Source organism: Lissotriton vulgaris, chromosome 2_2 (genome assembly GCF_964263255.1).
Source record: "Lissotriton vulgaris chromosome 2_2, aLisVul1.2, whole genome shotgun sequence".
NCBI lineage: Eukaryota > Metazoa > Chordata > Amphibia > Caudata > Salamandridae > Lissotriton > Lissotriton vulgaris.
Window position 1 is genome coordinate 90,994,289 of NC_141688.1, and position 25,026 is coordinate 91,019,314.

The 25,026-nt window shown below is 50.6% G+C and overlaps 1 protein-coding gene across 1 annotated transcript in view; it reads right to left on the minus strand.

The window, feature by feature from the left end:
- Positions 1 to 25,026, minus strand: part of LOC147729065 (uncharacterized) — a 50,259-nt gene that overhangs the window by 14,235 nt on the left and 10,998 nt on the right. The window contains exon 2 of the mRNA XM_086959791.1: positions 9,395 to 10,326. Coding sequence (XP_086815917.1) covers positions 9,395 to 10,326 — 932 coding nt within the window. The remainder of the gene's footprint in view (positions 1 to 9,394; positions 10,327 to 25,026) is intronic.

Sequence of the window (25,026 nt, forward strand, 5' to 3'; positions counted from 1 at the left end):
GCCTCTGTTTCCTCCGACCAGGTGAACTTGTTCTTTTCCTTAAGCAGTTGGCGTAAATTGTGCGTCTTCGTCGCAAAGTTTCTGACGAACTTGCTATAGAACTCCGCCAGCCCCAGGAACGAACGAACGTCGTCTTTGGATGTTGGGGAGGGAGATGACCAGATGGCCTCTACATTTTCTGCTTTGGGGGGTGATGCCCGTGTTGCTGATTTCATGCCTTAGATAAGTAGCCCTGCTGAGACCGAGTTTGCACTTCTCTAATTCGGCCGTGAGGCCATCGGCTGAAAGCATGCGTAGGACGGTGCGCAGTGTGTCATCGTGTTCAGCTTTGGTTTTCCCCATGACGAGGATGTCGTCTTGGAAGTATAGGACACCATGGACAACGTGGAACAGCTTGTGCATTCGTTTTTGGAAAACGGCGACACGGATGCGAGGCCAAAGGACATGCATCTGAACCTGTAGCACCCAAAGGGTGTGATGAAGGATGTAAGTTTGCGAAATGGCGGGTGAAGTGATACCTGGTGGTACACGGCTTTCAGGTCGATGGTAGAGAACCACTTGACGCCTTTGGTCTGGGCGACTAATTCGTTGATTTTTGGCAGCGGAAATTTTTCCACAATGATGTTCTTGTTGAGTTCGCGGAGATTTATGCATAAGCGGATCTGCCCACTCGGCTTGCGCACCACCACTAAAGGTGCGAGCCATTCAGCCCATTCAATTGGTTCAATAATGCCCCCGTCTTCTAAGCGTTTCAGTTCTAGCTGAACTGCCTCTCGGCAGTTGAACGGGATGTTCCTGACTTTGTGGGCAACCGGTACGGCTCCATCTTTTAGGACGATCTTGTGGGAGAACTTGCTCAACTTCCCGATCTGGTTGCTGAATACAATGGGGAACTCTGCTAGGAGTGAGGATGGCATGGATGTATCCTCCATTAGTAGCACCTGCATGTCGCTGCCCGGGTTGAGCTCAATACCCAATGCACCCTGGTCAGCCCAACCCAAAACCGATGGGCCCTTTTGTGCCACGTACAACTTCGCTGTGGTGTGTCGTCCTTTGAACTTGAACGGGAGCTGCCTGAAGCCCACCATTGGGATCCTTTGACCTGTGTATATGACTGGATGGACGTCCATGGGGTGCAGATGGTCACCCACCACTTGTGTGAAGTCTTAATCTCAGATCTGTTTCTGTATGATGGTGTAGGGTGAGCCCGAGTCCGCTACCATAATGACTTTGATGCCCCCTAAGGGCAGCTCGCAAGAGGGTTTTTTTGTTGGGGTACCCCCTATGCCCAGGATGCAGTCGTCGATGCACAGGATGCTGTCCGGGTCCGAAAGCTTTGCCCCTTCTTGGTCTTCAGAGACGTCCTGGACGTATTTGACTGCTGCGTTTCTGGGTCTCTGGCAGCAAACTTTGCCAAAGTGTCCTGTGATGCCACAGAACGAGCACTTGACGTGAAACGCCGGGTATCTTTTGTCATTACCCATGTGGGAGTGGCTGCCGCATCTGTAGCAGTCTCCTTGTTTGCTTGGAGGGGCACAACCGGGACCTCTGTTCCTAGATGTAGATTGGCGGGGTTGGCAGAGTCTGTCGTGGTTTTTGGAGATGGAACTTTGCGGTCGGAGATCTTGCACACTGTGGCTTGTGGTGCTGCGTCTTTCTTGGCAGCTAGGGCGGTGTCATACGCCGATGACACGCAGCTGGCGGTGGCACTTAATGGAGAGACCAACATGGATGCTGCCTCTTTTCAGACCGCGTTAAAAGCTGTGGCGGGCTGGATGGCGAATAATCGCCTCCAACTGAATGCCTCTAAAACCGAGGTTATTATTTTTGGTAGGGAAAGTGAGCTTTGGGGCGATCAGTGGTGGCCATCTGAATTAGGCCCTGCTCCCACCCCAGTGGCTGAAGTTAGGAACCTTGGGGTGTGGTTGGATGATAAACTTTCATTCACCTCCCACACTAAACGGGTTGCCGGAACTTGTTTTGGTGCCCTGAGGTGTTTGCGACCCATTTTTAAGTTTTTTGATGCTGACACGAGACAGATCATTGTCCAGGCCACAGTCTTGGCTAGATTAGATTACGCCAGCTCTTTGTTCTTAGGCGTTAATCAAGCAGAACTAGTTCGCCTCCAGCGGGTGCAAAATGCGGCAGCCAGGATGTTGGTTGGTCTTCCGAAGTTTGTTTCTGTGCGTCGTACTATTCAGGATCTTCACTGGCTGCCTGTGGGGCAAAGAATCAAATTTAAAACCCTTTGTCTAACTTTTAAAATCTTGAAGTTGGCTTCTCCCCCTATTTTGTCTCAATTAATCTGTCATTATGAGCCTTCCAGAGCTCTCCGATCCTCAGGGACTAACCTTGCTGTAGTGCCACGTTTTAAAAGAGCAAGGATGGGCGGACGCTCTTTTGCTGTGATGGCAGCAGCTCTCTGGAATTCCCTGCCTGCCTTTCTCCGCTCCATTCCTAATCTGCTCCCGTTCAGGAAAGCCTTGAAGACCTTTTTATTTTCCACTGTTTAGTCTTTTCTGGTCACTAGCTCCCGTGTTGTGTTTTTTACCTTCTCCTAAGCGCCGGGACACCTCTTGGCTGCGGCATCCGTTGCGCTTTATAAAATAAAATAACATAACATAACCGTTTAGATAATTCAGCTTGTTTCACTATTGCGATGATCTCTGAAAGGGGTGCGTCACCGCTTACCCAGAGTTTTTCCTGAACACTCATGTGGGTGGATTGCATGATGATTTGGTCCCATATGAGGTCATCATGTAGGGTGCCAAACTTGCAGCTACTGGGCAGTTTCTTGAGGGCCGACACATAGTCCTCCACCGACTCTGCTTCCGCCTGTTTCCATTGGAAGAAATGATAACAGTCGATGGCTGTGCATATCATGGGCTGGTAGTGGCTGTCCAGATCTTCGAGGCCATGTAGGCATACATCGTCGTCCGTCGAGGCCCTGGTCTTCTTAACCATCTAGTCGTAAACTAGCAGACCCCCCGGTCCCAGCTTATGTAGCAGTATCTTCTTCCGGCGCTTGCTGGAGAATTCCTCTTCGCCGTTGTCCTCCAGTGCTGAGAGGTAATTTAAGAAGTACCCCTTCCAATCGTCCCACTTCATGGCCGGTTCGTTAGGCTTCGGTAGCAGGAGGGCAATCTGAAGCCTCTAGATGGAGGAGGCGGTGTGGACCACAGCCCTTTGGGAATGCTGGCGGCCTGGGTGGTGCGCGCCGATATGCGCGCCGAGCTGATTGCGTGCAGCGGAGAACACCCGTGCAGGTGGACCTGGGGACTGTGCCCTTCGCACTACTTGACGCAGTGGTTGGTTGCTCCGTCACTGCTCACGCTTGGTGGTGGCAGCCTGTAGGGTGCCTGCTGGGCGGTCTGATGACTGGATCCTTGTAAATTGGAGCCAGGAGGCGGCTGCTCTATGCGCTGGAAGTCCTGTGCTGTGCACGACCTCGTGTATTGGCTGGATATGCACTTGATACCTAAGTATGTTAATGGCTGCCTGTAGCGTGCATGCTGGGCGATGTAGCAGCTGGATTGTCCTTAATATGGGGCCAGGAGGTGACTGCTCCTGTTGATGGCTGCTAGTAGCTTGCATGCAGGGCAGTTTACTGGCTGGATCTTCCTTACTGGGGCCAGGAGGAAGGCTGCTCTGTGCACTGGCAGCGTGGCGCAGGAAGAAGCTTAGTGGGTGGAGCCCTGCTGCGCGCCGAACTGCGCGCCGAGATCACTGCGGCAAGGCCGCGCTCCGCGACAGCATGCGCCAGTGTCCCTGGAGCTGGGAAGCTGAACAGCAGGAAGCTTAGCCGCTGGGAACGGGGCTGAAGTGGGCGCATGATCAGTGCGCCGCCCCCCCGATGGTGAGAGCCGGCGCTCTCCTACCGTACCGCAGTCCAGCGGCGCGCTGGTCCATCTCCTCTCGTCACCATTGTGGGAGAGGGAAGATGTCCCTCAGAAGAATGATGCGGAGACTATGGGACAGCTTATCGGTACTTTAATGGCATTCATTTATCTGCATACAATATATAAAGGGGAGAGCCGGTCCGCCATCTCTGGTATCGCGGTCTCCAGTGGCCAGCCCCCCGTGTCACGATCTCTTGCAATCATTCACTGGATCATGTGACCGCGGGAGCTAGACCACACACTACAGTACCCAGGATACCACTGTGGAGGACAACAACTAGAAGATAAGGTGTACTTGAATGACTCTCAGAAACAGACATATTGTTTGCTCATATATTTGTTTGGTTATGCAACTTATCAAGTTGTCATTGCCTGACAGGATGATTCTGGATTACTTGCTTTTAATACACATTTAACTTTCAAACAAAACAAAAACAAAAAGGACTTGATTTTTCTACAGTGATACACACTGATTCCATGTCTCTACCTGCTCGACATGAATGAGGTGCTTCACTTTCAGTGCTTAATTTGAGCCAGTGGCCCTCCGCGTCGCCCCAGTGGCTCAGTGTCAGTAGCAAAAAAAATAAAACAATATTTCAATATTGTTTTATTTTTAAGCCGCTGGCTCTGCCAGAGTGTTCAGGGAAGGGAGGGGCTGAGGCATGGGTGGGGGTGGAGGAGTGCAAGGTGCACTCCCTAAGTGCTCATGTGTGTTTGAGCGGCCGTCTCAGGCCGACCAAAACACACATTTGCACTTAAGTTTCTGTAACCGGGCTGTATTGAACAGCCAGGTTAGAGAAACCCCACAGACTCCCTGACCTGAGTGGAGATTCTTTCCAGCCGGCTCAGACCAATCTCAGCACTGCTCTGCAACACGGGGATTGGACAGGGAGTCTGTGACATAGTCACAGTGTGTCTGCTGGGACAAGGAAGTTCCAGCACTGAGGCATGAGCGAGGCGGCCGGCAGCAGGTAAAAACTTTTGATTTTTTAATATTATTTTAACACTACCTCGTGCCCTTGCGCTCCACCCCATGCAACCCTTCCCCCTACCCCTCCTCTTTTTGTATGTGATGGCCCCCACTGTCGTAACTGCCAGTTGGGCCACCAGTTCTTAATTTTGGGGAATAGCACTTATTTTTCATGCATCAGATCATGGATTACACAAGTGGGGTAAGTAGGGGGTGTGCTTCGCCCCGACCCCGCCCCCTGGATTTTTCACTTGCCTCTTAAAAAAATTTCAAGATCCTGCTGCTGGTATAACACCGGCAGCGTGATCTTTTTTTTATGAAAAGGCTCCTCCCTCCCCCCCATAAAAAATGTCTGCGGGCACCTATGCATCCGATATTTACAGAGGGCTTGAGAGCAGTGCTTACTTTGTGAAAAAAGATGTGCCAGGCTCTCGTCACGATGCCACTGCAGCTTGCACAAGCCCATTGCCCCTGTCAGCGCCACCTATGTCAGAACCCACACAACTACTGACCTAAAACCCTGCAAGTGTGACAATTCAAACTATTCCAGGCGCCCAAAGCTGTAGGATGGGCTTGGAAGGCAGGCAATAGCCATTTAACTGTTTATCTGTTTGTCTCTATAGTTTGTAAACAGCGCCACCATGTGGCAGTCTATCATAAGCACCGATGTTGAAAATTAAGTGCCGGTGCCTAGCACCAGAAACCACCGGCTCAAATTAAGCACTGGTGGAGCAGGATATTTTCCCACAGTCTAAAGTGCATTCCAGGCAGCTTGGCATGCTGCCTGGATTGCTGCAGGACAATGTCTTACGGAGATAATTAGAATGTAATGTTGTGAGTCTGAAGACGGCAGAGTTGATTAATGAGATATGCACACCTTTGGGTTGGAGAGCAACAGTATGGCTCTGTCTTTGTCAACTACCAACCCAGAGCATCAGAAGGCCTACACACAACATAAGAAGATGGGAGGAAGAGGCCTCATATTGACATGAACCAGGCATTTACAACGAGTAGCGTGTGAGCTACCGTCTATGCAGCTCTCCTGTGTGTAGCCCAGCCTACTATATTAAGTTATTTTGCTTGTTTGAATAAGTGACGTATTACGAAATTGAGAGTGTCAATACGAGATGGAAATGCTTGCATTGTCAGCACTCATAAGCTGATGTTCAGAGAAAAATGGCAGAATTTCCCAAATATATTTATAGCTGATATTTGAGTGGCAAATCAGGTGGCATTTGGGAGACTTATTACAGCATTATTACCTTGGTGCTAGGGGCATTGTACATATGGCTGTTATGTGTTGCCCATGTAGAGGTATTCTAGATTGACACAACCTTTTGTAAAATACTGCTGGCAGCTAAGCGTGATGGAATGGAGTGATAAATGCTGGTGCTCTTTCATATGGAGGTTGCTAATGCAATCTTGTTTGATATGGGTGCTGTTACATCACTAATATTATTAGATCTCAGGATGAATTTCATTAAAAATAAATAGCTCTTATTACCTAAAGGGTCGGACACCCCAAACCAACATTGCCTCAGATGTCACTATTAATGCCACTCTATTTCAAACCCATAATATCAGACTCATCTTCTCCCACGGCTCCTCTGTACTCGCAGACCAGCGACTGCCTCCAGAGTGCAGACATCTGTAGCGTCCTCCCCAGCTTGGGAGCATGCAGCTAAATACGCCACACACGGATTTCTGTTACAAACATCTTCATTCCTCAGCATACCATCACACACTGCACTCTCAAAGCCCATGTTCACACCAGAACAAGGACTTCTATTGGAATTCTCAAGGGCATATAATCAAGCCCATTATCGCCGCTTTAGCGGCAGTTTTCTGACGCAAAACCGGTGATAATTTTTAACGGCGTTCTTGATAATATGCCCCCCAGTTCTTCTGTTGAGTCCACCCAGAACCACAAGGCTCTTAGGTCTCATGACACTACAACAGCCTAAAAGCCATCTTCTCATAGCATTTCTATCAGAATTAACAAAGAAAGAAGACAAGTCCTGGCAAAGTGGCACTCATATTGCACTTAAGTTTTTATGATGGCTGGAAGGTGAAAAAGTCTGGATTTTTTCTCAGTTACCCTGAAATATACTGTGCATCAAAACCAGTAAAAGATTTAGGGCCTCATTTATGAGGCCTTACGTCAGTTTTGTGCTTCCGATGCGTCACTTTCTGTGAGGCATCGGCGGCTTAAAACATGCCTCCTGTTGTGCACTATTCACAAAGTGACGCATCTAAGCAGATGCGTCACTTTGTAAACCCCTGCTTACATTATATCTGAAACAGGTATAATGTATGCAGGGGGTGTTCCCCCCCAAAAAGCCTCGTAGAAGTGACGCAGCGAAATCTATGAGATTTCACTGCGTCACTTCTAGGACGCCGTTGCATCAAAATCTTGCACCTGCCTCATAGCAGGCGTAAGACTGACGCAGGCCCTTTCACATGGGTCTTGCCCCATGTGAAAGGACGCATTGCTGGAGTTGCCTAACTTTTGTGACACACTCCAGCAATGTGTTACTTTTGCGCTTACCGATAAGTCAGAAATACTGACGTATCTGTAACTCCTTGCGACATGATGAGTCATACATTAAATATGACACATCAGGTATGTTGCAAGGAGTGCGCACTGAGAAGTGTTGCATCACTGCTTTCAGGCAGCGATGTGTAATTTATCATAAATGAGGCCCCCTAGACTTTCCACTAAGGTAGAGGTAGAACTTGCCTGTGGGATACATCTGTGCATTCCTTTGCACAGGGGCCAGAATCTAGGAAGTTGGAACAGCATAACAATATCGTGCACACATGTAGTGCACATAGGTCAAATCAGGTAACAAGATGCATCACATAAAGCATCAGAGGAGCACTACCAAAGATTGGCTTTAGGACTGTGTTTGTGTAAAGCAAAAAAAGAATAAATGCCAAGCACACAAATCATTTTGGCGTCTGCTTGACATTCAGCCCCATCTACAGAGAATCCACTGCAATGATTAATGTACTGCAGGAAGAAAGATCCCTGCTAGGCAGGTGTGCACCTGTATAAAAGGCAGGTGTTCTTCTGCCAGGGGGAAGTAGGGTAGGGGCATCTGCTTACCTTGCTGGCCCCCTGGCACATCATAAATGAGGCCATTAGTCTGAGGTAGGGTTGGACAGATTGCACTGAAAATGAATGCCCACCCCTCTGTTGTTGCTCAGAAATGGTTATCCTCCACCTAAGTTGCCTAGTGTGTCTGCTCTGAAGATTCTGGAGAGGAGATACTTAAACATAAGAAGGAATGGGTTATATTCTGGCTCCACCTGAACCAATATTCATCCACTTCTCAGATGAATCACTAGAGGGGTGATCATTCAAGGTTTGTTAGAATAAGCCATCTTTGGGAGGCTATAATATTGCAGACATTACAAGTATTGGACTGCTACCAGAGACCATGCGGGGCTCAGGAGACTCATTTTTGCTAATGCTTCTAAGGATCAGCAGGCAAGGTCATGACTTACTTCTTCACAGCCAAGGAAGAGGGAAATGCTAGAAACTGCATTTTGGAGAGAAGGGTATAAATAGGATATCCACAAAAATTGGAATTTCCCCTGACCCAGGTATTCCCAATGACGGAGCCACCTGCTGAAGATGCTACAGTCAATGGAGGGAGAAAAAAGGGCACCTGTCGGGCCGCAACCACTAGGGGTCACACTTATCAACGGTTTGCGTTGCTCTTGCACCACAAAAGGTGACTTTGTGTGCTGCAAAACCTAGATTCAGATTTACCAAGACATGCAATGCCACCATGCATAGCCATGAGTTATTGGATAAATCTGATGTAATGCAAGGCAGTGCATGGCGCTGCCTTGCGTTACACTGCATGTTGGTGGCATTACATGGGTGGAGTGTGGCTATATATACTGACGCATTCCCAGATTTACCAACACTGGTAGATCTGGGAATGCATCAGAGTTGTATGTCTTCCCACCAGAGGCGCAACAAGGGGGAATGTCTATATTTGGACTTGTTTTCTCTCTTCCTAAGTGTGCTGCAGAGGCAGCAGACTTTGAAAGATCAAAATGCCTCTGAGGATTATTTTTGTGTAGGAAGGTGCCTCTTTGTGCACAAAAATGATCCTCCCTACAATAGGCGCAAGGCAGCACATTGTGTGACAGTGCAAGGAGAGATCAGGAATGCGCCACATAATGTTAAATATGGCACATCCTGGCCTCTCCCTTTCGTGCATCACAGCACAGCAAGGTCTTCTGCTGCGTTAACTGCAACCTTGATAATTTGGCCCCTAGATTTGTCACTAGTCTAGGATTGACCCTTATGGTGTTGATTTAAGTAGTACCACCCATTTGTACCCACTAGTTTGCCTGAAAAAGAATCAAGAGACATTACATCTTGTACTGGCCTCTTGCATTGTGTGGTTGCTGCCTTTCTCACCCTGCACCCTCCATCTTTCCTGCAGGAAACACTTTCCCCAAACTCATACTTTGAAAGGGAACTTGATCCAACACAGACCCTCACCTTCTTGAGTTTAGTTTTCCTGCTGGACAGTTCCCTGGTGTAGCCCGATGGTTCTTCGGGGTTCCAGATGCCCTGCGAGCAGGGGAAGACCACCTCTCCGACGAAGGAGTCCCTCAGACTGTGGAACTCCCGGACATAGACAGCCAGGCGAACAGCAAACCCTTGCAGCTCCTCCATGCTGTAAGTCCCAAAGTGAAATGTCTCTCTAAATTCAGGGTTCAGGCTCTTGCGCCGCAGGGTTGTCTGTCGGGGCTCGATGAACTTTGGCAACAAGTAGACCTTGACATAAGAATCACAGGTATTGCGCATCCGCTTGGGTAGGCTGGACACACCAATGACTGTCACGGTGAGCGTAGCCTCAGCATGTGAGTAGAAGAGCGTGAAATGGAGCAGAGGACGCTGCTTGGGCTTCATGCCCGAGAGGTTGTTCGGCAGCGTGTGCGAGTGGGACACCTGAGAGCCAAACTGAGAGCTCACCAACTGGCTGTGCTCGTTGTACAACAAGCTGTCTCCAGAGACAGTGCATCGGCGCTCCAGCGCTCTCTTGGTCTTGGAGTACAGGCTGAGTCTAGGAGAGGGGATGGGACTTGAGGGGGAGAGACTTAAGGGGGAGGGACTTGAGAGAGAGCTCTGCCCATGAAAGTTGCTTTGGCCTGGGCTCAGAAATCCAGGACTAGGGGAACCAATTTTTGCTGTCGACACCTCTTCCAGTACCTCTCCATCCATTTCTTGATACTGCACTCTGATAGGTATGGGCGTGGTCTTTGGGGGCACAGCCAGCGCCAAGTCCACCGCTGTGGCTTCAGGTTTGCGACATGTTTTACAGGTACTGGAACTGCGTCTCTTTACATGACGCCAACACATAGCGCAACCAAGAAGGAGGCAGAAGCAGAGGAGGGCCAGCCCGGCTCCCAGGAGCACCTGCAAATGGACTGAAAAGAAAAGACACAGTTAGAAGAGTTTCAACCTCACTCCTCACTTTGTTTGTTCATTGCATAAAAATGTGTTTCAGTTTATGCACATTCCATAAAGTCCACTGTTCAGAAGGTTGGCCCTCTCATAGTCTCTTTGACTTTGGGTGCTTTTCTTGGTGACTAAGGGATAAACCAAGATGGCAAATTGTTTAGAAACAATGAACGAAATATGTCAGTACTGCATTCTATCTGTCCTGCACTGCAAACATGACTCAACTCTGTACTTCAAGGTACACCCTCTGTCCAGGACCTTGGAAGCCCACCCACTGGCTCTCTCTAAGATGGCAAGCTCAGTGAAAAGAAAGGACACTGTGGCCCTTTTTGTTTCTTGGCCTTTGTATTATACTAGTTGTATTTATACTCAGTAGCATATAAATTGGTGTGTAGGCAAGTGCTTACATGTAGGATGGGTGTGTTTGTTGATGGTACATATTATTTCCCGTAGGAATATTGTGCTGTGGTTGGTTATATGCAAAGAAATATGGTTGTATGAAATTATGACATTTTAATGTGTTTGCACTTCTAGGTTACTTGGCTGCAAGGTAAACCCTGTGGTGCTTATTTATGAGCCGCTGCGTCACTTTTACGCCATTGGCATAAAAAATGCACCAATTTTGCGCCCTATTTACAAAGTGACGTATCCAAGGAGATTCATCACTTTGCAAAGCCCTGCGCTATATTATACCTGTGTTAGGTATAATGTATGCAGGGTGGTAGTATTGTAAAATATGAAGTGCAGGTGCTCAAATGTTTGTCGGAGGCCACACCTACTTTCCCCGGGCTCCACCCTCTTCCTCCACTGGCTCCACCCACTTACTCTATTGGTTCTACCCAAATCCTCAACTGGCACTGCTGTAAATCAGTTGTAATCCCAGAAAGCATGGAAATGTCACACACAAGTACTCAGACCAGGAAGCATGGAAATGTCACACAAAGGCACCCAAGCCAGTGGCGCTGCCTGGAACAAAGTGTTGGTAGGAGAGAGAGAGCTCTCCTCTCTCTTACCAACGGCAGAGGCAGAAATTTAAGTTCCAGAAGACATGAAAACGTCTGACAATGGGGAAAAATGTAGATCTCAGTGGCACTTCAGGTGCAATTTCTAAAGTTAACAAACAGTAAAATCTCTCTATGGCACTTGCTTCGTATTTGTTTGTCACACCTGCCTTAATTTGGTCTCTGTTTCTGTGCTCTCTAACCCTTTTCAATCACAAGCCATATAAGTAAGAACCCTTGTTTATATTGACTCGACATAGTGGCCAGTGCTAGAGTCCTTATTAACCCCTTCGCTGCTGATGACGAGCTCAGCTCGTCATCAGCCACGGTGGTCGTCTGCGGATGACGAGCTGAGCTCGTCATCTAACGCAGCTTTTGGAAAAAAGCCGCACAGCGCAAAAATAACCCCTGCACGCATGTGGTTAAAGTCACAGATTACAATGAAATGAATGGTGTAGTAGAAAGTTCAATGGCTCTATAAAAAGAAGCGCTATAGGAAAATGTAAAATTAACAAAAATATGAAGAAATTATTGCCATTGTGTTAGCGTATTTACAGAGGAACACGTTGCCAGGCCTACAATGAACCTGAGTAAAATATATACTTTTGATGCAGTTGGGGCATAATTCTGTTGTCCTCTCTGTCTCGTGGTCACATTCTCTAGACTGAGATTGCATATTAAATGCATTGAAATTTACTGACATTTTCAATAATTGATCATATATTGGTAGCTAAGAATTATTATTATTATTATTATTATTATTATTAATGAGTTTTATATCGCGCCTGGTTTCCCTTGGGCATCCCCGCGCTCATCCAGAGAGAAACGCCAAAACAAGAGACACAGGAATTAGGCAGGGAACAGATGAGTTTTTAAAAGTTTGCGGAAACCTAAGACGCTCGTTTCCGAGCGCAAGTACAGAGGAAGAGAGTTCCACAGTGTGGCCACATTTATGGAAAATCTTCTGCCACCGGTTCTTGCCTTCCTTACCCTCGTAACTTGCAGCAGGTGTTGATGGTCTGAGCGGAGGGCGCGGGAGGCCTTATAGGATTGAACCATATCCCGTATATTGGGTGGGCCTTTCCCCTGCAGAATTTTGTGGGCCAATATGTGTGAAATAACGCTCCCAGGCATACAATGAATTACACAATAGATTAAACAAACAAACTAGTGCAGTTTAGAAAAAATACATTTTTAATATAATTAAAAGAAGGAATGATAAAATTCAGTGCAATTAGTCAGACTTGATAAAATAACAATATGGTGATACAGGTGTATTCACAAAAAGTTAAAAAAGGTTAGATGGCATCCAGTCGACGCGTTTCGACATTAAGAATATGCCTTCATCAGGACTTTACCATCAATTTCTGTAAAAAGATCATAACAATGTTTTAATATTTTCGTTTCCTATCATCAAATGATATAACTGAACTAGTTTCATGTTTGTTCACAAAATTCTATTGGTAAGAAAGGTATTTAAATTTATGATATACCGCTTTTTATAACTAAATATCAGACACCTATGCGTATACCCAAAAACTCTAGAACAAGCCCTATTATGTTTGGTGTGTGCTAACAGGGAGATCCTTATCAGGGGGTCCTTGTTGCTAACATAGAATTTTGTGGGCCATACAGAGTGCTTTAAATTTCACCCTCTCTCTGACAGGGAGCCAATGTAGCGCCTTCAGCGCAGGGCGAGCCGACTGACGCCTGGGAAGGTCCATCAGGAGCCTGGCGGCCGCATTCTGCACTTGCTGCAGTTTGTTTAGGGTGGCTTCTGGGGCCCCCAGAAACAGCGCGTTACTGAAATCCAGCCGTGAGATGATGAGCCCCTGGATGAATAACCTCCTAGAGGCCACTGGGAGGAGTGGTAAGATCTTCCGGGCTGACCGGAGCAGACCGAAGCACACGCCTGAGGTCTTTTTAGCGTGTGTCTTGAAGGAAAGGTCCTGCTCCAACCACACCCCCAAGCTCTTGATCTCCTGTTTGGGGGTGGGTGCCGCTCCCAGACAGCTGGGCCAGCTGCTCAGTGATAAGGAGGGAGGGGAGTTCCCCAACATCATCAGTTCCGTTTTTGAGCCGTTAAGCTTGAGTGCTGAGCTACACATCCACGTAAAGATCTTAGCCAAACACATGTGCAGCCGGTCGGAATGGTAAGCCGACTGGGGAAGCCCTACCACCAACTGAGTATCATCAGCGTAGCTGATGATCTTGATACCCAGAGGCAGTACCACACTCTCCAGTGGGACCATGTAAATGTTAAATAAAGTAGGGCTCAGCGATGAGCCCTGTGGCACACCACACTGGAGAGGGACCGATGATGACTTCTCGTGGCCTTCCCACACCTCAAACGTCCGGCCTTCCAAAAAGGAAGCGAACCACTTCAGGGCCATCCCGGAGACCCCCACCCCCGACAGCCGTTGGAGAAGCACCTGATGGTCTACGATGTCAAATGCCGCACTGAGGTCCAGGAGGATCACTGCCACCGATCCCCCTGAATCCAAAATGCTCCTGGCATTCTCCACGACTGCCAGCAGGGCAGTGTCGGTCCCCTGACCGGGGCGAAAGCCCGTTTGGGAGTCACCCAGAAGGGAGTTGGACTCCAGAAAGCCCGATAGGCGACTATTCACCAACTTCTCGCCACCTTGCTAAGGCCGGGGAGCAGGGAAATGGGCCTAAAGTTGGCAAGGTCGGCGGGGTCCAGGTTAGGCTTCTTCAAGAGAGCCTTGACAACCGCTCCCTTCCAACTGGGGGGCACCACTCCTTGGGTGAAAGATAGATTTATAAGGTCCGTCACTGGGCCGCCGCTGGTGGAGGCTACCTGCTTAAGATATTTCATTGGTGCAGGGTCTTTTGGAGAACCACTTTTCATGGTCGTCAGGACTGCAAGAACTTCTTCCACAGTGACAGGGCCGAAAGAAGCCAACTCCGCTGACCGCACCCTGGGCTGAGACCCTAGGTTACCACCGGAGGGGGTCTCCTGGGCTAGCCGGGGGAGAGATGCCAAGATGTTAACTATTTTGGTTTTAAAGAAGGAGGCAAGATCTGAACATTTTTCACGTGGATTGTCGTGAATGACCTGAGGTTCGGGAGCTTTCAGGAGTTCTTTGATGACCCTAAACGATTCTTTCGAGGAATTGGCAGAAGAGCCTATTCTCTCCTCAAAGAACACAGATTTCGCTGCCCGAATTGCGGATTTGTAGGTACTAAGAGCCGCCCGATATTCTCTCCGGCTCGTTTCGCTCCAATCTTTCCTCCAGGTCCGCTCCAGCCTCTTGCAGCCCTTCCTCAGTGTTCTCAGCTCAGGTGTATACCAGGGCGCGGATCCCACTCTCTTACCCCTGGTGAGTTGTTTCTTCTTGGGGAGGAGAGCATCGAGCGAGTTAGTGAGCCAGATGTTTAAGTTCTCATCGGCAGCTAACAGATTAGACCCAGGGGGAGGCCGAGACGCCTCCAGATGTACCGCCCAGGTGTCCACTGGGAGCCTGGACCAGGCTCTTTCCACGGTATATACCCTGGGAGCTGATGCCACTGGGACATCAAACTGCCACTGGGCAGGCACCAAGAAATGGTCTGACCAAGGCAGAGCCAATGTAGGTAGTACTTTAAGGCAATCTGAGTTTGAAAATATAGGGTCCAGCAAGTGACCCTTCCCATGTGTGGCACCCGAGTTAGCCAAGTTGATCCCAAATGCTTTAAGATCGCCTTGCAAATCTATTCCCAGAGAGTTGGAGGGGTCATCGAAATGGATATTAAGATCACCCAGAGCTACAAAGTTACCAGTAGAGGAAGCAAGGAGCGCGGTTGTTTCTAAGAAAGAATTAAGAAAATTCCCCAAAGACCCCGGTGGACGATAGATCAGAAGGCCCGCCAAGGACGCAGTGGGTGACAAGCGAAGAGAGAACTGACAGCTCTCGCAATCGCTCATCCCTCCCTCCTGAACCTTACACACTAGCGAATCTCTATAAAGGATGGCGATTCCTCCTCCCCGCCCCACAGGTCTGTCCAGATGTGATATAAGAAAGTCTGGAGGAAGTGCTCTCACCATGTCAGGGCCTGAGCAGGAGGAAATCCAGGTCTCTGTTAAAAATAACACATCCAACTTGTGGTCCAGAATGAGGGAGTTAATTTCAGTGGCGTGACTGGGTAAAGACCGGCAGTTCAACAAAGCTATTGAGAGCACCGATTTGTCAGGGGCCCTATCCTGACCCGCAATACAGGCCCGCAAGGTAGGAACGGTTGTCCTCCCTCGTGGGCGAATCTGCATGTGGTGGGTTTCAAAGACCGCCAAGACATGAGTTCCTCCCTCCCATACCCAATAGGAATGTGAGGTGGCTCCAGTGGATCGGGCATAAGGACCAGCCCTAAGCCCGTCTGGGCCCGGACGGGCACAGACGGGCTGACCGGCACAGACGGGCTGAACTCTGGCGTAACTCCGGCGTCAGTCCGGCGTCCCCGCTGCGCGTGGCCGCTGTGCGTTAGCATGGCTACCTAAGTACTCTCCTAACGAGAGGACTTGCTGACGCGCTGGGACCCACTCACCCAAGATGGCCGCCACGAGTCAGGGGCGAAGGACCCGCATAACGCGGTGATTTGCCACAATGAAAGTGCAGGTGTGATGGCAGAGGTGGGGGTATGCGAGGCCAGGCAGGTAAGAACAGGGAATAACTGTAAAAACGAATTTTAAATCAAATGCAAAAAACGGGTAATTAAAATCAGGAGCTGCCACAAAACAAGCGCTGCATGAATAGCGCTCGCGCTGGAATAGGGCGCGCTGCTAAAACTTGCCTACCTAAGTACTCTCCTAACGAGATGGAGAGAGGACTTGCTGACGCGCTGGGACCCACTCACCCAAGATGGCCGCCACGAGTCAGGGGCGAAGGACCCGCAAAACGTGGTGATTTGCCACAATTAAAGTGCAGGTGTGATGGCAGAGGTGGGGGTATAAACTAAGATGCTCCCTTCAACAAACACTAACCCACTGGAAGTCAGCCTTGTCTGCTCAAAAGTATACATTTTTTGTGCAAATTAAATGCTCTTTGTACCAAGGTTTGAATTTAAATACATTGAAACATTAAAATCTTCTCTTTTCTTCCGGCCACATGTAAAATGTAGACAGTGTTTCTTGGTCTGGTCATCATAACACTGAAAAATAGTAAATTACATCCATGAAACAATATTTGTGTCCATTAAAGAGGCTCTTTTTAACTTCTGAAGGCCACGCGAGGGATGTGTGCCAGATTCAGGTTGTTTAGCGGCTGGGGGAGAGGGAAGAAACTCTGAGGAGCCGTCGGCCGGCGCTGGGAATCGGTCTTTGCCGTGACGGGGATGCTGAAGGCGGGCAGTAATGAGGTCGTCTTGGCAGGGCCGCCAGTGGGTGGCAAGATAGCCGCACAGGAGTGAGGCTTTGACAGCCGGGCTAAAGATCCAATCAATATCTGTGGATCCTCCGACAATCGATTCCCAAAAATGACAACGTTTTGCAGTGGAGCTGGTGAGAAGCCGCCCGGAGAATCGCAGTGCTAATCATGTAGCTGATTCCGCAAGAACACAACTTTTGTGTTCCTTCCCCATAACTTTCTGAGCGCAAATAATGGCAGCTGGGCCAGGCCGTCACAGCCTTGGAAACGGAGGTAGATGGTGAGTGCTGGGGATCTGTTGCGGCGCTGCCCCTAACAGCGGAATATTGGATTGGGAGTCTGCCTGGGGATCTGGATGTCGCATACTCCCGACCATTGCCAGATACTGTGCAGACCAGTGTGTGATAGTGGCTGTTATACAAAGTGGTGGCAGACGACTATATCACTCTTACGCCGGAGTGAGTGGCCGGGTTGCCCCTGAGTATTGTAGCGCTGAGGGTGCATGTGCGGAGGCGCCATGATTGAGGAGACGTCGTAGCTAATCAGACGGCTCTGACTCACATGAGGCGGTGAGTGCAGCACGCCCGACCGTAAACTTAACAGCTGCGGCTCCCGGTCCCGGCATGGAGTGCAGCCACCCACAGAGATAAGAACGAAGAGGGCGCCCCGCAGTCCCTGTCGCCGCCCCAGCCCCGCTGCTCACACTAATCATCGGCGGCTAACTGAACATAACGCAGTGGCAGATGGGGCAGCGCTACCCAGACTCGCTCCTGGAAGGCGCAGTGAGTGGCCGCACGCCCTTCCCGCTGGACGCCGACGGCCACCTCTTCTTGGACCGTGAGGGACTGCTCTTCAGGCACGTCCTCAACTTTTGGTCATGGACAGTACAGCTATGACTTTGAAACCGACTGCCCTCCTCCTCCTGACTCTCTTACTCATTTCCCCCTCTAGTCTACTTTCCTGTCCTGCCTTCCTTTCCTTTTATTTCTGTTCTTCTCTCCCTTCCTTCCCGTGCCCCCTGAACACCTGGCTGAACTATGGCAAGAATTCCCTGATCTGTAAATATGTAATATATGTAATCCTGAGTGAATTTGCAATTTGTATATATTTTTATCTCTAACCAAGTTCAAGTTCAAGTTCAAGAATTTGTATAGCGCACTACTCACCCAGAGGGTCTCAAGGCGCTTGGGGAGGGGGTGCATTATTTATCGAACAGCCAGGTTTTAAGTTCCTTTCTGAAGGAGATGTGGTTCTGTGTAAGGCGGAGGTGAGTGGGGAGAGAATTCCAGGTCTTGGCCGCCAAGTAGGAGAAAGATCTTCCTCCCATGGTGGATCTGTGGATGCGCGGAACTGCGGCGAGGGCTTGATTGGAGGATCTTAGTTGTCGGGTGGGTGTGTAGAAGGACAGTCGTGTGTTGAGGCATTCGGGTCCTAGTTTGTAAAGGGCCTTGTGTGCGTGGGTGAGGAGACGGAATGTAATTCTCTTGTTGACGGGAAGCCGGTGGAGGTCTTTCAGGTGACTGGTAATGTGAGCTGGGCGAGGGATGTCCAATATGAGTCTGGCTGATGCGTTTTGGATGCGTTGGAGTTTTTTCTGTAATTTGGCTGTGGTACCAGCGTAGAGGGTGTTTCCATAGTCCAGTCGGCCAGTGACCAGTGCGTGGGTGACAGTCTCTTGTTTCGGTGGGGATCCAACGAAAGATTTTCTTGAGCATACGAAGTACGTTGAAGCAAGAGGATGAGACAGCGTTGACTTGTCTGGTCATCGAGAGGGAGGAGTCTAGGATGAAGCCTAGGTTACGGGTCTGTGGGTATGGGTGCCGTGCCCAGGGCCGATGGCCACTATGAGTCGTCCCAGGCAGAGGGGGATGATCCTAGGATGAGGACTTCCATTTTGTCTGAGTTAAGTTTTAGGCGGCTGATTTTCATCCATTCGGCTACTTCTTTCATGCCTTCGTGAAGATTGGTTTTGGCGGTGGTAGGGTCTTTGGTGAGGGAAAGGATCAGCTGGGTGTCGTCAGCGTAAGAGATGATGTTACGGTTGTGTAGTCGCGCGATGGATGCGAGGGGACTCATGTAAACGTTGAAGAGGGTGGGGCTGAGGGATGATCCTTGTGGTACTCCACTAATATATGGAGTAGTCATTTGTACTTACTACCATTCCTATGTGATTTTAGAGAATATCTGTTTGTATCTCTTCCTTGAGTGACTTTACAACTTGTATATTTGCAATTTTTCCTGTTGATATCTCCTTTGTGACTCATGTAATCCAAAGTCCTAATGTAACGCAACTGGTTCTTTTGTAAAGTATTCTGACACCTTCGGGTACTGTTCGCGCTATATAAAATTGCAATAAATTAATAAAGGTCGAGCCTACATTAAGCCTATACTTGGAGGTTTTTCGATTATTGATTAAGGTATTTCCATAGTAGACACATACATACTGCAGCTCTGCCAGCCTTCGACATAAATAAAAGAAAAAAATCTTTGGAAAAATAAATCCGCACGAGTCACTCAGGAAAGCCAATGGCACGAAGAACCTGTTTAATCGAATGCTTAGATGGCGCGTGATCTTCATTAGTCCCTGGCCAGGAGTAGAAGGCGGGAAGCCGCTACGCCACGCTGTATAGATTACTTCGAATTAAATTAATGGAGGAAATTATTGTGAGGCATACCTACCCCTGTCAGTTGGTTTTGCATATCACTTTAACACATATTAAGGCACTATTACAAGCACAAACCATGGCACGCCTAAAGAGCCTTGAAGAGTATAGGCTCATTCATTAGGTGTGCAACTATACGTAAAAAAGACGGCAACAAGTTTAATTAACATCCTGCTTTTCATGGCATTTAACCACTCGAGTTAAGCAGTAAATTATTTAGAGGAGGACAATTCAAGGGCAGGAGCCGGGCAGGGCCTTTAACTTAACCCCAGTGGCCCTATCGTGATATAACGCGTACAGCTAGGCCAGGGCCCTGGGCATCATTGAGTCTTCAGATTGTGGCGCTACCGCAGTAACCGTCACAACACCACGCTCAACAAGCATTTATAATGCAATGGTCTCGGCATTATTAAAGGCAGAGCTATTGGCATTGCTCATAAAAAAAAATCCTTTTTTTAAAAAACATAAATAAATGGTATTGTCATTTACAGTGGCAATAGGTGAGCATTAGAGAGTAGTAGAGAGTATTCGCGGACACAGAGCCACACACACACAGAGCCCCACACACCCACACACAGAGCCCCACACACCCACACACAGAGCCCCACACACACAGAGCCAACCACCCACACAGAAAGCCACCCACACACAGAGCCCCACACCCACACACAGAGCCCCACACACCCACACACAGAGCCCCACACACCCACACACAGAGCCCCACACACCCACACACAGAGCCACCCATATACAGAGCCACTCACCCACACACAGAGCCACCCACCCACACACAGAGCCACCCACCCACACACACACACACACAGACCAAACTAACATTCCAAGGATGCAATCTAAGCATCCAATAAGAGACCAAGGTTGTGCAATCTATGAACACAAAGGACACTCCCACAGGTATAGTTTGACGCCTACGCCTTAGGTAAACTTGGATTATTTTTAGGCCATTATCAATTTTAGAATATATAGAAATATTCACTGAATAAATACAGTTAAAGGTCAGTTAAGGTTCAGCAAACACGTACAAAAACAAAACTGAAATGCACCAGTTAACTCTGCATAATGCACGTCTGTGGTATGTGTTGCGCACAGTGGAATCAGTCAATACCACGAATGTGTCTTTACCACGAGTTCCACAATATCACTCAGCTCGGCTCATCTGGTGTCACTTCTCCAGGAACTCTTCTGTTTCCTTTCACACCAGTGCCTGTTGCTTCAGCGCAACGCCCTGCTTGTGTTCCACAAAGCACATGAAAGACCTTACTTGTGGGACACCCCCGCGCCGCACGGCCACCAGCTGCTGCGTGTGCCCCATTGCCTTGCCCTCTGCCTCGCTGCCTGCCTCGCTGCCGGTTGACTCTGCTGTCGTTTGTTTTGTTTTTGTTTTGTTCTCCATTTGTGCTTGTTTAATTAGTATTTTTTGCCCGTGTTAGCGTTTTTGATATCCATTTGTGCCTGTATTTTGTCAGTTTGTGCCCGTGTTAGCGTTCTCCTTCCTGTTTGCCCGCCTACCTCGCCGCCCTCCGTCTTCCCTCCCCGCTCCCCGCTTCCCGCCACCACCGCTGACCCCGCCCCTTTTTTCCTTCTGTTCCCTCCCCGCTCCCGCCTCCCAGCTGCTTCGCCCACCCGCGCACTTCGCCTTATATGGCGACCGTGCGAACGCGCAGCGGTCACGCGCAGCGGTCACGCGCAGCGGGCGCGCCGATTGTGCGCCGAAGGCGCGCCAAAGGTAAGCCCGTCTACGCCCGTCCGCGCCTGGACCGTGCCCAGTGCCAGGATCCCTGGCCCTCGAGGACCCAGACCGACCCGCCTGACGTACACCGCCGCCACCCTCATCGCACTCAACACCGGCCGAGTCCCGGGATGCTGCAGAGCCACCCCACGACGCGTCCACGGACCCTTCAGCTGCAACACCTGCAAGTTCACCTGCATCCGGACCCGCCCGACACCAGCACCTGCCAAACCGAACACCAGCAGCAACCACCTCAAGTGCATCCTGCTCAACATCCGCTCCGTCCACAGACACGCCATCGAACTCTGGAACCTCCTCGACACCACAGCCCCTGACGTTGCCTTCATCACGGAGACCTGGATGAACGCCTCCTCAGCGCCCGACATCGCCATCGCCATCCCAGAAGGATACAAGATCACCCGGAAGGACCGCAACACCAACCAGGTAGGAGGAGGCATCGCCATCATCCACAAGAACACCATCCGCATCACGACCAGCACCGACAACACCCCACCCTCCGCCGAACACCTGCACTTCCAGATCCACACCGACCCGAAAACCACCCTCAGAGGCACCCTGATCTACCGACCTCCGGGACCACGCACTCAATTCAGTGAGGACATCGCCGACTTCGTCAGCCCGCACGCCCTCCCCTCCGCTGACTACATCCTCCTGGGGGACTTCAACTTCCACCTGGAGAACAACTGCAACACCAGCACCCTGCTCGACAACCTTGCCAACCTTGGACTCAAGCAGCTGGTGTCCACCCCCACCCACCTCGCCGGACACACACTCGACGCCATCTTCTCATCCAGCAGAGACATCGCCTTCAGCCACGCCACAGAACTCCACTGGACAGATCACAGATGCATCCACTTCACCTTCAGAAGAACGACGACCCACCACCACCAGCAACAGGTTGCCCGAAGAAGCTGGAACAAGATCACAGCCGACCAGCTCGCCGCCTCCCTGAGCCAGCACCCTCCGGCCAGCTCAGCGAACCCCAGCCAGGCCTCCGACAACCTCACAAAGTGGATCAGCAACTGCGCGGACGAACTCGCCCCACTGAGGACCCCGCCCAGCAGACCCGGCAGTAAGAGAGCCCCATGGTTCACCGACGAACTCAAGAGCTCCAAGAAGAACTGCCGAGCCCTCGAGAAAGCCTGGAGAAGGGAACCCACGCCGGACAACAGGACCACCCTCAAGCTCGCCACCCGGAAACACCACCAACTGATCCGCATCGCCAAGAAAACGGCTTTCAAAAACCGACTGGACAACAACGCACACAACTGCAAGGAACTCTTCAACATCGTGAAAGAGCTCTCCAACCCCAACGCCGGAAACAACGACATCACCCCTTCGCAAGACCTCTGCAACTCCCTCGCCTCCTACTTCCACAACAAGATCGCGGACATACACAACAGCTTCAGCACTCAACCGACGCACGCCACGACCGCAGGACCAGCCACCCACCACCACCCTCCGCGCCTGGACCCCGGTCAACACCGAAGACACCGTCCACACGATGAACTCAGTCCACTCCGGATCTCCAACCGACCCCTGCCCTCACCACGTCTTCAACAAAGCCGACGCTGTCATCGCACCCCACCTGCGGGACATCATCAACACCTCATTCGACACCGCCACCTTCCCCGAGAGCTGGAAGCACGCCGAACTCAGCGCTCTACTGAAGAAACCTACAGCGGACCCCACCGAACTCAAGAATTACCGCCCCATCTCGCTACTCCCGTTTCCAGCCAAAGTCATCGAGAAGACCGTCAACAAACAGCTGGCCACCTTCCTCGAGACGAATGGATCCCTCGACCCATCGCAGTCCGGATTCCGTGCCAACCACAGCACCGAGACCGCCCTCATCGCCGCCACCGACGACATCCGAGCCCTGATGGACAATGGGGAAACAGCGGCCCTCATCCTCCTAGACCTCTCCGCGGCCTTCGACACGGTCTGCCACCGCACCCTAGTGCAGCGCCTCAGCAACGTCGGAATCCAGGAGAAGGCGCTGGAATGGATCGTCTCCTTTCTCGACGGAAGAACACAAAGAGTCCGCCTACCACCGTACAAGTCAGAGGCCACCAAAGTCATCTGCGGCGTCCCTCAAGGATCCTCACTGAGCCCGACTCTCTTCAACGTCTACATGAGCCCCCTCGCGGCCATTGCACGCCAACACAACCTCAACATAATCTCCTACGCCGACGACACCCAGCTGATCCTCTCCCTGACCAACGACCCACCGCCGCCAGAGCCAACCTGCACGAAGGGATGAGAGAGGTAGCCGAGTGGATGACGACGAGCCGCCTGAAGCTGAACACAGATAAGACGGAGGTCCTCATCCTGGGCTCCTCGCCCTCCGCCTGGGACGACTCCTGGTGGCCCCCCGCCCTGGGCACCGCACCCAGACCGACGACCACGCACGCAACCTGGGTTTCATCTTGGACTCCTCCCTCTCCATGACCAGGCAAGTCAACGCCGTCTCCTCGTCATGCTTCAACATCCTGCGCATGCTTCGGAAAATCTTCTGGTGGATCCCCACAGAGACCAGGAAGACCGTCACCCAGCCCTCGTCACCAGCCGACTGGACTACGGCAACGCACTCTACGCCGGAACCACCGCCAAGATCCAGAAGAGACTCCAGCGCATCCAGAACGCCTCAGCCAGACTCATCCTCGACATCCCACAACACAGCCACATCTCCGGACACCTAAGAGACCTGCACTGGCTCCCGGTCAACAAGAGAATCACCTTCCGCCTCCTTACCCACGCACACAAAGCTCTCCACGACCAAGGCCCGAGCTACCTCAACAACCGAATCAACTTCTACGCTCCCAAACGCCACCTCCGATCCGCCAGCCACGCCCTCGCCGCCGTCCCACGCATCCGCAGAGCCACTACAGGAGGAAGGTCCTTCTCCTACCTGGCCGCCAAGACCTGGAACTCCCTCCCGGCCGACCTGCGCCTGACCCAAGACCACCTCTCCTTCAGGAAGAAGCTCAAGACCTGGCTGTTCGAGCAGTAGCGGCACCCCCCCCCCCCCAAAGCGCCTCGAGACCCTACGGGTAGGTAGTGCGCTCTATAAATGTCTTTGATTGATTGATTGATTGATTACAATGACAGAACCTACCCACCCAGCACTTCTTAGCAGAGGTGCAATAATTTAACTAGCAGAGCACCAGCACTTCAGAGAAGCACGCAAGTACACTAGGCAATGAGCAAAATTGCTGAATACCCACTTTTGAACACTAGATACGTTTCCCACTGCGCTCTCGTCAAGGGGTGCACAAACTCCCCCGCATGTAGGTGCTAGACTAAGATCGAGCATGCAGGGGCTTCGCTCTTATTTGGAAAGGCGCACAGGGTGGATGCATGCACGGTGGGAGCACAGAACGAGCAGGGTGTGAAGGGGATACATATAAATAGTAGCGGGCGGGGGGAGTGCGTCGGGGCAGAAAAGAAGGAAGCACCAAGCCCTGGAATGATGAAGGAAGGCACAGAAACCATGAAGGGCAAGTGCACCAAGAGACGTGAAGGCAGGCACTAGCGGTGTAACAACACCGAACACGAAAATAGAGGTGCAGTGACGCAAATTCAGAAGGTGGCATAAATAATAGTGGGGAACTAGAACATAGATATGGACAACATTTCGGACACCTAGAAATGGGGGCACAGAGATTTTAAGTGTATTTATTGTCTGGTGGCTGTGGAAGGGGTGCAGGATATCTGGGACGTTAACCACACCTGCAGTCAGCGGAAGGAGGTGGGGGGGGCAGTGTGCCCAGCATGCAAGGTTGGCTTGTATTTTTCGGGGTTCACAGGCCCGGCTACAATGGGCTCTTACTCTGCTTGTTCTTTACAGGGTGGGGCTACCTTGCGGGGGTCG